At 37.7% G+C, this 17,172-nt stretch overlaps 2 protein-coding genes across 2 annotated transcripts; both read right to left on the bottom strand.

Annotated features, from left to right (window-relative positions):
- Positions 1-146: 146 nt before the first annotated feature.
- On the bottom strand, positions 147-3,487 carry LOC130711825 (clathrin light chain 1-like). Its single transcript, XM_057561585.1, has 3 exons — positions 3,072-3,487; positions 1,042-1,195; positions 147-827 (listed from the first exon to the last, which is right to left on the bottom strand). The coding sequence occupies exons 1-3, from the start codon at positions 3,386-3,388 to the stop codon at positions 396-398; spliced, it is 903 nt and encodes a 300-aa protein (XP_057417568.1). The 5' UTR covers positions 3,389-3,487; the 3' UTR covers positions 147-395.
- Positions 3,488-5,201: 1,714 nt separating this feature from the next.
- On the bottom strand, positions 5,202-16,538 carry LOC130710211 (RNA polymerase II C-terminal domain phosphatase-like 1). Its single transcript, XM_057559392.1, has 17 exons — positions 15,739-16,538; positions 14,584-15,054; positions 13,985-14,195; positions 13,586-13,743; positions 13,408-13,478; positions 13,097-13,202; positions 12,864-12,947; positions 12,198-12,767; positions 12,041-12,098; positions 11,458-11,588; positions 11,277-11,330; positions 9,690-9,786; positions 8,858-9,093; positions 8,662-8,751; positions 6,429-6,494; positions 6,241-6,314; positions 5,202-5,981 (listed from the first exon to the last, which is right to left on the bottom strand). Exons 1-17 carry the CDS (start codon positions 16,018-16,020, stop codon positions 5,873-5,875), a joined length of 2,868 nt encoding a protein of 955 aa, XP_057415375.1. The 5' UTR covers positions 16,021-16,538; the 3' UTR covers positions 5,202-5,872.
- Positions 16,539-17,172: the final 634 nt, after the last annotated feature.

The raw sequence follows: 17,172 nt of genomic DNA, 5'->3' as shown, positions 1-17,172 counted from the left end.
CCCCTATGCAAGTCACCGGTAAACACACTAGTACAAATACAATGGAATGGAAGAGATTCGAGAAACTGTTCATCCACCTAATTGCAACTTGGAATGGGAAGAAAAAAAACTAACTGACAAAGGGAATGAACCCTAAACCATAAATGTAAAAATATAAACAAATACTCTTTCTTATTTTTAGAGGGATTAAAACCCATGAACATTTTAATTTCCAAGGTCATACTAGTCAATGACAGATTTAATAATTGATACAAAACCTTAATGCTGGAAATAAAATGAAAACTCAAAAACCCATAGAAACTAATAGCATGACAAAAAGATCCGTAAAGACTGCAGGGGAAACAGATAGCAGAAGGAGAAAAATTGTGAGCTTAAGGATGATAGACAGAGAGAAACTATGTAGCAGACTGCTCCTCAGTGGCAGGAGCTTCTTTCTGGGGTAAATCTGTAGTACTGTCATTGGTGGCAGCATCCCTTGGTTGTGATTCAGGTGCACCTTCTGGTGCAGTTCCATTTGGTTTACTTGCTGTTTCTTTTCCATCCTTATCCTTGGAGTCTTTAGCAGGTGCAGGAGGAGGAGGAGGAGGAATCATGTGAGCGGGTGGTGTGTGTTTCAGCTTTAACAATATCTGCCTCATCCTAGAAAGATCAGTGGGTTTGCCAGGCTTCGGGCCGTGGATGACTGTAATTGATGGCTTTTTCTCCTGATCCTTTTTGCCTCTTCTCTTCTCAATGTTGGCAACCTCACGAGGAATGATCTCCCCAATTGCTTTCCAGTAATTTTTGTCAGCCTCTTTGTGGAATTTCTCCTGATTGGCTAAGTATAACTGCTCCACAAACAAAGATCATTTCTGAGAGTTAATAAAAGAAAGAAATTATTTTAAGATAATAATAGCATGTTTGGAAATTCATATATAATTTATTCTGAAGCCAAAATCAATTCTGGGAAGAAGCTTCTAGGCGGCAGAATTGATTATGTGAAAAAATAAGTTGTTCCAAACATGCTAAGTAATGTGATGCACTGATACCTGTATATCTTACCTTCTCCCTTTCTCTGTTTTGAACCTTGTTAGACTCAACGTTAAGCTTCCTTTTCTCATAGAAAGCCACCTTATAATCCTCAGCTTCCTCAATAATCTTTAGTCTCATTTCTTTTTCCCTTTTCTCCTTCTCCTCTAGCTGAATGGCATTTTGACTGCATAACATATTGATTTTTGTTGACAACTGAGTTCAGCAAACACGCAATTGATCTTAAATATTAGTTGGCAAAAGATCAGACTGCAAAATTTATTGTCCAACTGTCTAGGTTCAAGAATAATTTTGCCTCAGGAAATGAAACAAGCAGGGGTTTGTATTACTGGTCACATTAACATTTTTTTGGATACATTGTAATAATAGCATTTAATTATACACTATACTGATTATCTTTTATGCAATTATGCACCACCTATATTTCTCTACTCTAGCCTTGGGTACAGATTGCAAATCTAAAAGATGCAAACTGAAGCACATTTGATGCCTATAGTTCTAAAAAAACAGGCGCCACCACAACTCATTTCTGGTCCTCTAATTTTATTGATTCATGATCAACTTCAAATTCATGTTATTTACGCATATGATAGCAAACAGAAAATAAATAGGTTTGGGCGTTTGGCATAATTAAGAAGCTATGACAGCAGTAACTTGGAAGTGAAAGTAGGTGATGAAATATTAATGTATTTTTCAAAAAGATAGAGAAAAGTTCAAAAATAATAAAAATAGGGGAAATTTTACCTAAGTATAGCCTGCATAAGTCATGAACCATTTATCGGCACAAGAATCCTCATTTTGGTATTGGCTACCAGATATTAGAGGAAAGCTTGAATTCCGCAGTATATGAATCAACACAACATTAATTAGTCATTTTGTATATATCAGGTGCTCAGTGCATGATGTACAAAGAGCAAATTGATTAAAATTCAGGGTGAGAACATTGTAAAACTACCTAACCTAAGGTTTAATTTAATGCAGAATACAACATGAATATGCTTATATGCACATTACCAAGTTGTCCAATATTTACTATCTAGAGAGCACGGGTATGATTTCAAGAGTCAAGACACGTTTACAAAGATATGACTGATTTAAAAAAATATATAGGACACATCATAGCCGTAATGGAACATATAAACTTAATTTAAAATTACTAAAAAACACAAATCTTAAATCAAACGAGATAATCAATACTATAATATAAGCTAACACGAGTCATTATAAAAACAACAAAAAGCAAATAGTTATGTAATTATTGCAATATTCTTATCTCTGTATTAGTAAAATAAACATTTAAATTGGTGAACAAAATTGTAAAATACAACATGAAGTTTGTGACAGGGGTAGGGTACCCCACGAAACAGCTACTTTTCTAAGTAATTTTTTTTTATAGGCAAATGTTAGTTGTTAGTAAATTAGTCATCCTCAGGGTTCGAACCCTGGACCCTGGACCCTTCACCCTTTACCCCCCAAACTCTTATGTCCCTAGCTCTTACCACTTGAGCTAACCTTCATGATCCCAAAATTAAAGGAAGAAAAAATAGACTCGGCCAACTATACAATTCAAAAAGCACGCGGAATATGTGTGTCGTATATTCCAAGAAATGTGCTCAGGATCACGAAGATTTTATGCAATCCTAGTCAATCTTTTTCAATCATCTGATTATTACTAGTAAATTGCTTCCTTGATCTAAGTATAACTAAGGAAAATAGATGATCATGGAAGATGGAACACTCAATAGTCAGTAGAACATCTCCATGAAAATGTGCATAGAATACAGATCCTACCAAGTCCAAAAAATCAGCTCAGTCCAAGCAGGCATCCAACAACTGAATTCACCCTCTAAACCAGTCACCACCACACAAAAATCATAGAGTATATGGAATCACACTAAATCTCAAACATTGGGATCAATCAAGCACGTTGAATTGATGAATGAAAGCAAAATCACCATAGATCTAAGCAGATTCATACAAGATCTGACAAATTCACAAAGCACAAACAAAAACCAGAGAGAATAGCAATCTGAAACACTCACCGGCGCCACTCCCGAAGAGCGTAACCTTCCTCCGGCTCCATATCGCCAGGCGGCGGAAGCACAGGCCCGTCGGAGACGAAAACTCCATCATCGTAGCCGTTTTCATCACCGTTCTCCACTACGTGCTCTGGTTCAAAGGGAGACTGAGAGTAATTCGGATTTGGATCGCTGAAGCCGAAGATATCCGGCGACTCTGGTGCCGCCGTTGTTGAGTGTTCGACGGGGGCATCGTCGCCGGGGAAGCTGGAGTAGCCTCCGTATCCGGAGAAGGTGTCGTCTGCGGCGTCGAAGTTGAGGTCGTCGACGGCGAAGGACATGGTTCAGTGGTTTTTCACTCTCTCTCTAGAAATGAGTTTCTCTCTCTAGGAAAACGCTTTGAAAGTTGAGAGAGATAGAGAGAGCACTCTGCGTTGTTTCTTTTTGACATTTTAAATACTTAACGGTGAAAATTAAACGAATAAAATAGAAATTAATCTCGAGAAGAGAAAATCAGCAAAACTTGTTTATTAATAGTAATTGTTTATTATTTAGTTTGGCATAATTATGTTTTTTTGTCATCAGCCACCACAATTCCTCCCTAAAACTCACAATCTCTTAGTGGATTTATACGATCCATGACCTCTACGAGAAAAAACCGTCGCTCCAGATTTCGTTGTTGATAACACCGAGGAGGAAAAGAGGTTAAGAGACTGTGAGAGGAAAATATATTTTAGGGTTCATTGACATCTAGTCGCTTCAAATCTGGATCACAGATATGAAAAATCATGTCCCAAAACGTGGTGGTTGAGTTTGATGTTTTCAACCAATGGAAAAATGAATAAATGACAAGGTTGTATGATTAAGTTTAAGATTGTGTTCCATTTGTGTTTAATTTGAGTTTTTGAGTTTTGAAAGAAGGTTTTGAACTAAGATGATTCAGGATGAAGATGATGATTGGGGGTGAAGAACGGTATGGCCCTCAGAGTCGATCGAGTTTGAGCTCATCGACGCGGATTCGCGAGATGCTTGAGACTACTATCGTCAAACCAACGTCTGACCTACTATGGACAGATTGAGGAGGCTTGCTTTGATGAATATGATACCCCAATCTCAGCTAAGCGTGTGTGGAGATCCCTGCGTTGGTCTAATCCCCTGTGGATGACACTTGTGGACCTCGGGTGACTCTGACTGCTACGAGTTCTTCCGCGACTTTGAGCTACTCTTTGGCATCTGAGGAGGCTGTCTCTGCACCTCTTGAGGTGAAGGTGGCAATCCCCCAAAAACATCTAAAAACCTACAAGCAATGTCAAATCAAACCAACAACCGATGACGAGCACACAACTTGGAGAGGTCTCTATTGAAGTTGAAAAACAACAGTAGATTCAATCGAATGAGATCCTATCAGTCGCACGACACCTACAAGATGGAGAACCAACCCAAACGTGCAAATTGCGACAGTGCAACATCCAAACAACCACCATAGAGTTGAGACCCAAAGCCTAAAGAACTAGAAATAAAAAAATAAAAAACTAGCAACAATACAACGACCAGACGAGCAAAGCACTAACCATATCTCCAACACATCCACCCAATCCCCCCAAGACCTAAGTAGCACCCGCCACGGAGCACCAACAACCAAAATCTGCAAGAAGCCAAAAACACAGAGGCCGAAAGGGAATCATCGCCTCAACGATCTTCAAGAGAAAAGGAGAACAACTAGCCAACCAAAATGCACTCCACCAGCAACCACCCCGAACCCCGAACAACACCTCACCCAGCAAACACCACTTTCGCCGTAAAAAACAACAACAAAGAACCACCAAGAACAACCCACCAACCAAAAACCACGCGACAAACGCCGTCGCACCTACACCAGAGAAGACGGAGGAGAAAGACTTCTCCTTTCTTAAATACCAAAGCTCATCCTCCTCGCCAACCAAAAAGTCATCAAAAGCACAAAACAAATCTGGCCTAAACAAGCTAGCACAGGGCAAGACAAGGGCAAGGCTTGTCTGTGACAGCACAGTGGTAAGGCGAGGAACCAGAGATTGTCAGCTAAATACTAAAAATATATATGATATATTATAATTGTAATAAAAAAATGTATATTATCCTATCATATTTTCCCCCCCACAACTTTTACAGCCGCGCTCTGGTTCATGCACTTATATATATTGCACAACTCTCACCAGGAGAAAAAATGGACACATAATCACAATTGAGAAGTTGTATTACATCTTCAATGAGTTACAACCCTGTGCAAATCCTCCAACCTCAGACACCAGTAATAACAGTGTCTTCAAAGGGTCGCAGGGCGATAGAATTAGTCAAATGAAAAACTATGGCCGGAAAGGTTCCTGAAACCCGAAACCCGACTTCAATGCATTAATAAAAAAGGGGGACCTATACTGAATGGTTGTACATCACTTTAGTTAAAAAAAACGCTGAATCAACTCTCAATTCCAATAGGTTTGGTTACTCTTGACTATGCTGCATCATCATGTATACAAACCACAGAAATGGAACTAAGCACGGGACTTTCCTCATCATCTTGTCTTGTGAACCGGTTTCAAAGCATTTCCATCTTGTCTTTGACCGGTATTTTTTATGCCACTTCAATGATGGTATTACATTGGTACAAACAGTGGGTGATCTCTATTTTGGCTCTGAGCACGGTGACAATGAGATTGAGGCCAAGCACCCACTTGAGTGGAAATGGTCCATCTCCACGGCCATTCTCCACATTTGTTGAAATAGTAATATATACATGGCTCAACAACAATTATACCAGTAAGCGTGATTGAAAAAACCCGTTACTCTTGTCATGGAATTGGCGGAGCATTCCTAGGATATCTCGCAGAAGAGGGAATCCGTTGCAGAGTTCGGGGATATTCTTGCTTCAAACGTTTATTTGACATTCCCTGAAGTGGCCTGATTCACATAGGAAAAATAATGACCAGTCAGAAAAAAGTCACTACAAGGAAAAAACTGAAAGGGGCAGTAACAGTATATAGCTAAATACATGGCAGATCATCACCATTAGTAGCTAGTGGAGATGGAGCTAGCTGCTAATTTACGTGAATGCAAACCACCACATGCCAAATCAAGAAAGCACGACGCATGGGAGAGTAGAGACTGAAGTCCACCCAATATGCAACAAAACATGTAAATAAAAGCTAATCAAAGTTACCTGGGAGAACTCTGCCGTCTCTGAATACTTTGACCATACATTGTTCTTAGGCTTCCAAGTGCCTTTTCGGCAGCCTGAAGTAAGAATGCATCTTAGTGCTCCAATATCATACGTGACAAAGTTAATCAAATTCAAGGAATAAAACATAAACATCCATAAATTACATTTCATCATTACAGAATATATACCTGCATTTTAGCCTCATCCCATGTCAATCCAATCCCTTTACCAAAGACCTGACCATCAATTTCAACCTGAAATAGAGAAAAAATATTTAACAGAGCTTGTGTTTGAGGGGCAAAGAGATAAGAATAATTCCAGAACTACAAAAAGTGCAGGGATAAAAGAGACAAAAAAAATTAGTATTATGAGAGAGAAGTCTTGTCTTCGTTAATAAGTCCAATAGCTAATAGTACGCTGTAAACAAAATTACTACTTTTAAAACTGACTCATGAGCCCAGATTCCATATAGACATAGTAAAAGAGAATTTCCATCCAACACCCAACCTTCAACTTCCCACCTCAAAAATATAAGAAACGTAAACCACTGAAATGAACCCAAAGAGGCCCAAAATCACTAAGGATATGTAAAGAGGGCAACAAGGGGCTTATGAGACCCAAGAGAGAATTTGTAACTAACTGCCAGTGGCAGTGCGTGTGAATTGGGGAGGGGGGATGGGTGAGAAGGGAAACACAATCGAAAAGATATTAGAGGGGAGAGGGTCAGGAGGTTGGGCTGGAACTAATTAAGAGCTGGACTCTTAGGAGAGTTTAGGCAAGGAATTATAGTTCATGTTTTCTTTTCCAGAGCATGTGTTGTAAAAACTACTATACCTTAAGACTTTATTCTATTATTTATCAGTCATGAATACATAAATAGGACAGAATATTTCCAATTTCATCTTATTTCTTTAATACCTAACTTTTTGGCATCAGAGCACCTGGTTCCAAAGGAGCTCATATGGTAGCTACATGTGCGTTCATGGAAATCAGAGTTGATAGTTTGGAGAAGAACTTACTGGAGATGGGAGCTGAGAATCAGTCATGATTCATATTGCGATGAATAACTTGAAGGAAGAAATCGGGCAATTGCTTCGTCAAAGAGATTGTGAGCAAATGAGGGAGCGCTCACCAGAACGTCGAAGTTGATTGAGATTGTCAGAAGCCGGACGCAAGAGGAGTGAGGTCAGTCACAATCCCGGTCTCGAAATGATACGGTGTTTCTATCTCAGATTCTGGGGAGTCGCAAAATGGAGATTGTGGTGAAGTGAAGGAGCAATTGGCTACAGCTCAAATCAGAATGAGCCAAGAGGCCAACAAACACAGAAGAGATGTTCATTGTGGTAGGAGACAAGGTATATTTGAAGATTCAGCCTTATAAGCCGAGGAGCATGGCCAAGAGAATAAATCAGAAGTTAAGCCCCATATTTTGTGGTCCCTACAAGATCATTGAGAAACTGAGTCCAAGGGTTTATAGGCTGCAGTTACGAGCCAGCAGCCAAGTCCACTCTGTGTTCCAATCCATGTTTCATTACTCAAGAAATCACTCACTGCTGATGGCCCCTGTCAACCTTTACCTTCTTTCTTAGTTTGATATGGAGCTTAAGGCCATCCATGAAGAAGTGTTGGCTGTCAGGACAACAAAGCAAAGGGACACAGAGGCTTTGGTGAAGTGACAGCCACAACCAGCATGGGAGAACTCGGGGGAAGCCTTATATGACTTCCAGGTGAATTTCCTTGATTTTCACCTTGGTGACAAGGTGCTGGTTGAAGGAGGGAGAGATGACACGGACCCAAAGAGGCCTACTATCACTGAAGTGTGTGTAAGGAAGGATAAAAGGTGGGATGCACCTTATCAAACCAGAGAGAGAGAGAGAGAGAGAGAGAAAATTTATAACTAAGGCCAGTGGCAATGCCTGGGGGGGAGTGAGAAGGGCAATGCAACCGATAGAGATATTATAGGTGGGAGGGTAGTTGGAACTAATTAGGGAGCTGTAACTAACTAGGCCTCTCAAAGTACCTAAGGAATTATATGTCCTGTTTTCTTTTCTAAAGTGCCTCAGGACTTGATTCTATTATCAGGCATTATCAGGCCTGAATAGATAAATAATACAGAATATTTCCATTTTCATCTTTTTTATTTAATTCCTAACAACCCCAAATACAAGGGAAAGCGACATAAATTCTGATATTTCATCCTGGAGGCACCAAACTGCATTACAGACCAAAAATAAAGACAAAAGTAAAAGCATCAGCAATATGTCTATGTAAACCTGTCCTTCAAAGGAAGGGATATCTATAACACAGAAGCAAACAAGCCTAAGTTCACAAAGGAGGTATAATCATCCTGCAATTTATTGAAGATTTCATTTTTTAACTCAACTCTATTCGTTCAGACTACCGAAGCATTTGATAACCAACCTGTGCATGCACTTCATCTTTCTGAACAGAATTTGTTGACGCTGGAGCCGGTAAAGATAGAAAACTGACACCAAGACCCTCCGTCATGCACTGAAGAAATTGAATGAGTAAGTTAGAGCATATTAATAACACAAATTTCCACTTGACACAGAATATGATGGGAGAAATAGCTCAGTCAATTTATTAAAAATCTTACCAACTCTTTGAGGGCGGAGATTGAACCCATTGACCTCTTTGAGACCTCCAACCTAGGATCTAAAGCCCTTGATGGATCTGATGCAGTTGAAAACGAGACTGACACCTCTTTAGGCAATGGCTGATTACCAAGAGAACTACCATTACCCATGTAACCATTGTCACTTGGATTGGGAATCCCACCCACATCACCATAAGTGGAACCAAGTTCATCCTTACCGCGAGACAAATATATATCTTCAAAAACATTCAGAAAGGTCAAAATTTAATAATGAAACAATTTTTTTGATAAAAGGAAAGGGAAATATGCGATTCCAAAATAACATCAGCAAGCAATGCGGGGGTGTCAAAAATAATCCATTAAATTATTGAATAGATTTTAGATGGTGTGGCATGTTCCCCAGAATCTAACCATTCCTAGCTAAAACAAACATACCCATATGAAGCGGCCCAAACATACCCACTTTTTGAGTGTTTTGTTTTTCCCAAATTATAAGTCACTTTATAATATCAATGAAACATTAAATACTTTTTTTCCAAACTTACCCTCATTTAATATGAAAGAGAATATGTGCTTTTGAAAAAAAAATTGGAGACAGAAATCATGGGTAATCTAGGAAAGTTAACAAAACTTTTTACAAATTTATTACTAGCAAGTAGCAACTACTTTTCTTAATCCTAGAGAATTAGGAAAAAATGACTTATAAATGGGGACAGGGGAGTATTTAGATTTAAATGGTTTATCCTAGAACATTGTTCACTATGGTGTTGTTGTAAACAGTGCTATTTAAGGCTGTAGCAAGCCACAAATTAAAAAAAAAATAGTGTCTCACCCGCCAAATGTTTGATAGAATCCTCAGCAGCCTTATCTTGAGCTTCTTTTCTAGTTTTGCCAAATCCATGACCAATCTTTTTTCCTGAAAACCATGCCTGTAAATAAAAATTAAAGTTATGGGTTGACCAAGGCTGTTGAGAACCTAAACAGAAACTGAAAAACTGAATAGAAATTATCATTGAATCAAAGGTATGATTACAAGAGTGATTCTCAGTATTTATACTTGAGAGAGTAGCTTGCTAAACAAGCTATCTGGACTAACCATAGTTCTAACTGAACTAACTAGAGTTGACAGCTGGCTAACCAGGGTTAACAACAACCGCAACTAACTATAACAGACTCATAACAAACTTTGAGTTTATACAAAGCATAACTGCCTTATACTCTAATAAAGGCATATCAATAAATTCCTAATAAATAGAATGGAAAACATATTTCAACAAGTGACACCACTCTTAAGGAAGCAAGATGAATCAGCTTTCAACCTACAACCTAAAGATCGTATTAAATTTCTAGGTTTGCTTTTCCAGAAAAATCAATCATAATGGCAGTTCCATATTTACTCATTAACGCACCCAACACTGAGTTTATTATGACAGTCAAATATTGGATATAGTCTACCATTTATAGTCTACCTTTTAGTAGGACAAATTCAATTTTCCCAGCTAATTAAACTTGTTAAAAAAATAAATCATGGTAGTTAGTATCGCAAGTATCGTGCTATGCACATTGCGATATGCATCGTTTAACCATGCAAATCGGCGTTCTATATCTTTTTGTGTCGGAATCCTAAACTGTATCGCATGTATCGTTTCGCCCCGTTGTATCGTCCAATTCGTTCCGAGAAGACACTGCGAGCATGAGATGCCTTTTTCTGCAGTTTTTTTAGAACTGTTTCGTTTCCCCACCGTTTCATAGTTTCCGAAACAGTGGGTGAGTGGGTCTTAAATGAAGACTATTTTAGTGAGTGGGTCTTTAATTTTTCGATGAATTAGTGGGTCTTTAATTTTTCGATGAATTAATGGGTCTTTAATAAACCCACCGTTTAGTATCATTATAATAATTCAATCAACATCATTCCGTATCATTATAATAATAAACCCACCATTTCGTATCATCTAATTAAATCATTATAATAAACCCAAGATAAGACTATTTATTATCTAATTAAATCATTATAATAAATCTTTATTAAAGACTAAATATTCTCTATTTTAGTGAAATTTTTAGAGGGGTTGAACACTTGAACTTTGTGTAACCTACAACTATTTTTCTTCATATGGCTTGTGTTTGTGTACACTTATATGATATACCAATTTACTATTAATTTATGACTTAATTTTTTTGAATCTGTATCTTACGATACGATTCATCAGAAATTAGGGTGGTCCGATACACACGATATACACATCTCGATTTGACTACCATATCACATATAGTAGTTTCACGGATTCAGAAAAAAAATTATCCCTAATGAATAAAAGTCAGTCTAATTCATATTCCTATAGAAAAATAGTTTACACAAATCCATGCAAACATATTCAACTAGGAATGGTTAAGTCTTGCTGCACACAATGAAAGATACCTCAACGGAGAACTGTAGTTCTGTGCTAGCAACCAAAGATGATGTAAATGCCACCTGTTCAAACCAAGGCAATTGGGTACAAAATGTAAAGAAACATCAAACATGACATTGAGATATGAATCTATGTAAGGATGTGATGTCATCTAACTATTTTCTTGCAGACAGACATATCTCAACTCACCTTAGTTCCACACTTTAGTGCAATATCCTGTAAAACTACAGCAGGAGCATCCGCATGCAATACAGAATGACCAGATTCAGAGTCAACATCCCTGTGGCTGGAAGATGATCTACTGAAGGGGATGTCATCACCTATGAAAGAACCATCAGATATTATCATCTTAATGATAACACCAAAACAAAGTGAACTGAAAAAAACACATTTTTTATGAACACCAAAGCAAAGTGTTGAAACAAATACTAGCCCATGAGAAAACATTTTCAAGTTATATGAAGTTTTTTTGAATGTTTATGTCCAGTGAAAAGTAAATGAAGGAAAGACAAAATATAGATGTGCACTCAAACTAAACATTTTCAGAGCCAAACTGAAAAGTCATCTTGATTCACCATGGAACTAACTTGAATAAAAGCTATAAAAATATCATCTTGATTCACAATGGAATTAACTTAATGAAAAGCTCACTCAAACTAAACATTTTCAGAGCCAAACTGCAGCTAACACCATTAATACATGAGAAGAGAATACTTGGGGAAGAGACTGAAGACAAACAACCCAACAAGTAGCAAAAAGTTCTTTGGCTTACCAGATAATGAATGAAAACTATTATGGCTCAATCTTGGGCGGTCATCTCTATGATACATCTGCAAGGAAATTATCTTATAGTAAAATTAACTCACTAAATAAGCCAAAAGTTGACCCGCTTTGTGAAATATTCAATAATACTGAAACACGCCCATTACCTCCTTCGGCAATCTTTGATGGCTCTCATGGAGGATTCTATCAGATGAAATAGAACTGTCAACCTTAGAGAAAAATGGGGGGTGATGAGGCCGGTGCTTCTCAATACGCAATGGACCAGAATCTACAGGAAACTCTCTAGGCACTACCCGGTTCAGTGGCTGTGAACCAATCTCCTCTTCTGCAGGAAACCACCCCCCACGTGATGGCACACGAGGAGTGGCAACTGGTACAGGATGTCTCATGGGAAATGGAGGCTCGCTAGATGCATGATCCCTTGTATCTTGTCCATGTTGCAATATGAGAAGCCTGCGCCTGGTATCTGGGTCTAGTTCTGATTCAGGTACTTCACCTTCTTCTCTAGCAGGAGAGCTATGCAAGCTGGATTCCAGTGCCTTTACTAGAGACGTAGGTTGTGGGAATTGGACATGGGAAAGTTGCACCATAGGTGCTTGAGCTGTTGGAGGGGGGACTGAACCAGAGGACACCATTGTGTATTGAAGAGAAGAAGTAAGTCTGGGATCTAGATTAGCCGTTGTCACAGGCATAACAGAGGCGACTGATATTGCATCCTAGCACCAAGTATAGTCACAAAAAAAGTTAACAAATGCTTCATGTTTAATCATAAATCATAGTTCTCATATTTTCATTCAGATTTAGGTTGCTACCTTTAATTTTCTTTCTACCTCAGCATCTGCCATGCCATCAAACATTAAAGGCTCTCTGTTTCCATTGGAAACAGATCCATCATCCTGAGTAGCCGTAGAACACAAATAGTTAAACACACACATTCATATGACAGCAAATTAAATTATACACGTTCTCTTTAAATTTCAACACAGTATATCCCCACTAAATTAAAAGCAATAACGTGTATGCTTGGAGATAGACATGCACTAACCTCTTGAACTAGATAATTGCTCACATCAGGAGCAGGAGGTATAGCTTTGATATCATCTTCATATGCAATTAGAGAAATCTTTGGTAAAAGACCGTCATCGAATTCCCTGGCACCGAAACAGAAGGTATAATCAGGTCCAAAAATCCTATTTAGTAATAGTCCTTATACCAATAGGAGATTAAACTGCTCACAAATCAACCTCTAACTATTCAATAGAGATTCTCAAGGAAAATGAGTGAATTTTTGTACTCCTCTTTCTTTCAGATGTGCAAAAAAGTATTCAAAGTAACTTTTAAAAGGTTTAAACTTACTTAAAGAAGCCACCCCTAACATTGCAAGCAACATTTCTTGCAACACACAAGACAGGGACAGTATTACTTGCCTGCAAGCCAAAAAAGTTTAGTCAGTTTATATCACTAAAAAGGGCTGAAATTCGATTCAAGCAACTAAGAGCATTGGGCTTCCAGCTATGTATGAAAGCAAATTTACTTCAGCTTGAGGAGCATAGTATGGAGCAAATGCAGGGACAACATGCACACGAGGTTGATCTTTCTCATCCCATACTTTCAAGCGATCATCAATTACTAACGCCATCTTTGGATGGCAGGAGCCATCTTGGAAGACATTGAACAATGACTTTTTCAAACCTATAAGAATATTATTGAAACACAAAAGAAGCATTACAAGTAAGTGAAACAGCAGCAGAAGAAACACAGGCATGTGGCATAGGATAAAAATAAAGCATCAAACTCAGATGGGTGAACTTTGAAATATAATCAGTCTTCATCCTCACATTCTGCCTCTTATAGGGGCACCTTCCAAATATATAGTTTATCATGGAATAATAAATAAAAACTAGTAGAATAGGAAAACAGCCATGCAACTTACCAGACTTAACACATACAATGCGAGCTAATAGTTCTTTAGAATTTATCAAATTTGAATCTGGATCAAGAAGTCTCCACATTTCTAGTGCATAGTCCCTCTCAGCCATTGTGCAAACATAAACCTCAAATCGCTTACGCCCTCTGGCAGTCAGGTAGCTCCGAAGATCTTCCCATGCAGGTCTCAACCTCACAAGAACACTTGTATCACGAATCTTTAGAAGAAAAAAAATATAGTTCTTGTTAGACTAATGATTTGGCAAGCCCATCTGCTTATATATGCTTGAGGAGATAGATAAAACATAAGATTAAAAGTTTATGGCAACACCATCAAATAGAACATTCACGCACAGAATATATAAAGCAATGTAATGTGAAAATCCCATTACTCACTCTTCCAAAAAACAGTACAAGGAAGGATGAAAAGACTCAAGTGTTTACTTGATCCAATAGAGAAATCAGTCAATAACTAGAAATATGAAATATCATTTGATAAAAAGACTGCAGCAGAATAATAAACCTAGTCAAGAAAATACACAGCCCTGGGATGAGGCAGATGTGATACAAACAACTCAATGATTGGATACACAAAAAATTATATACCTGCGGATTGATACGTGTCAAAATAATGTTCTTTTCTTGCAACCTTATCAGGGGTCGAACTATAGCCTGATGACTGTCCGATAATGCTGGAACAATCTCAGACTGAACTTTTATCACTTTCCCATTATCAACAACCAGATCATTTTCAGCATATTGCTTCAATATACTCTTGTCATCTAGGTAACGCTTGATCTCTGCCTGCATGCCAGAAATTCGTTGTGGATCTACCTCATAGTTTATTTTTCTCTGGAGTGCATCAATTCTATCCTCAAATGAGCGCATTGTGTTTGCTACAATAAGTGTTTCATCCAGATCAAACACTATACCCAAACATCTAAGATTTAACATCACAAGGCACGAATCGTAAAGCCCCACAGCAACAATAAATCCCCAGAAACATGGTCTATCATCATTTCTCGAATGCATTGCGACCAAATGTAATTCTTCCCCACGAAGTGGCATAACGGCAGTCTGCAAGGGCCAATATCGTGACCATTGTTAAAATCCAGTAAGAAATTTGAGGACAGAAAAAAAGGTAACTGATAACTATACAAAATTTAAGCGATAGGCATTGAATAGCCAATCCATATAAGAAACAATGTATTGTGTAAGCAAGTGGAGGCTACCATGACATCATAAACAACCAAACAACTCTTCTCAATAATGATACATGTCAGGCAAATCAACTATTATGTTCAAGTTAGAGTTAGATAAAACATTTCACTGCACTATACACAGCAAGTTAGCAACTGGAATGTCCAATAAATTTTAAGATTTTATTATGATCAGCTAAAACCCTAACCAGCAGCACACTATCACCACTTACTTCTCAACCTACAACCAAACAAGAGTCTGTCATAAAATTGTCTTCTCAAAAAATCATGAAACTCAGTTCAGTTTAGAAGGAATGCTGAGTACAGGGTATCTGTTAAGTGGCCAATTAGCCAGTTCCTTCACCATCTAACTGGGGTTCAAAACAGCAGATTAAGTTAAGTTCAGGCAAATTATTAAAAAAATTCTGGCAATATTAACACACAAGTTTCAAGTGAAGTTCTTTTAGATTAAGTCCAGAGTGATTCATTCATATTGATTGGAAGATAGGGTTTTAGAAGGTTCTTTTTATTATTAATTTCTCAATTTTCTGCTGCTATATACCTTGTTCTCTCTGATACACAAGGAGTGCAAGTGAAAGAGGCCATCCTGCTGCTGTGTCTTTGACTCCATTTTGAAGCAAACACCACATGAGGTAACAGTGTGAAGCACAGCAAGTGGGAGACACCTCTCACTGGGTTGGGAGAAGTTGCTTATTCTGATTTCCTTCATCATCAAATCATCATCCAGGTGGTTCTTGTTGTAGTTGAAGTTGTTGGTCACTTCTGGGTATATATCAACCTCACCCAACACCACCTCCCCTTGATAAACCACCGATTTATACATTCTTTAAATTTTTCTTGTTCCCACCTTCAAACACAAAGTCTTTGAAATTGGAATTGGAATTTCATCAACAACAACAAGTAGGGGAAAAAGTGTTCATCATAATCACACTAGTCAAGATCGGTTTAAGATTCATCTGATTTTTGCATTACCAGGAACAGAAACATGTGTGTATGTATATAACCAAAAATGAAAATGAAAATTTAGGCCATTTTGTTTTAGATCCGTGATTTGAAGGTGATGGTGACGGTGATTTGGGAAAAAACAAGTAGTACTATGCAAGGTCGGAACCCTAACAGTTGCAGGGTTTGCGGCGGGATCGTGAATCTCCGATGCGGTGGTTGCCGGAGATGGTTGTTTTGATTTCTGGTGGCGGTGGTTTCTAGGGTTTGAAGATTGGGAACGTGAGAAGAAGAAGATGATGATGATGATTGAGAATTTGAAGAGAAGAGTCGTCACAGGAGAAACCCTAGATCCAGAAAACGAAAGGTCAAAAAAACAGTACTGATGCAGCCTAATGCGTAAGCCACTGCTATAAAATAATGTGTAAGATAAGGTTAATTTTTTCAAATTCGTTAGTTTAGTGCCAAAAATAAATATATATGTAGTTTCCCTTTTCCTCAATTTTAAATATATATTCTAATTTCAAAAATATATATATATATATATTCTAAAAAATTTATTTCTTCTCTTTAACAAGTTTTTTTAGATATACGAAAATGATATATAATAGGAAGTACTTTCAATCAAGTGCAAGGGAGAAAGTTAAGTTAGCAAATAGCTAACCACTTAACAAAGGAACTAAAACTAAAACAAGACATACTTATTTGTTTATTTTTGGGTTACATGAAGGAAAGTACAATCATAGAAAATAATTACACAACGGTAAAGGGCATGAACGAAACTCTCATACAATCAAAGTGCGGGAACGAAACTCTCGTAAAATCAAAGAAAAGCTTTTTTTTTTCAAACCTTATTTATTTATTTAACTTTATTGTTAGTATTAAATTTTTATTTATTAATAGGATATTTGTTAATCACACATCTCATTCCGACAAGCTACTTTTATCTTCCTATTTAAAAAATAATAATAACTTACTTTAAGTCTTCATGGTTTAGTATATGTGATTCACATTTATTTAAGTAAGACGGGGC

The sequence above is a fragment of the Lotus japonicus genome, chromosome 4 (assembly GCF_012489685.1).
Source record: "Lotus japonicus ecotype B-129 chromosome 4, LjGifu_v1.2".
In the NCBI taxonomy this organism is placed as follows: domain Eukaryota; kingdom Viridiplantae; phylum Streptophyta; class Magnoliopsida; order Fabales; family Fabaceae; genus Lotus; species Lotus japonicus.
This window is presented reverse-complemented; position numbering and strand designations above follow the sequence as displayed.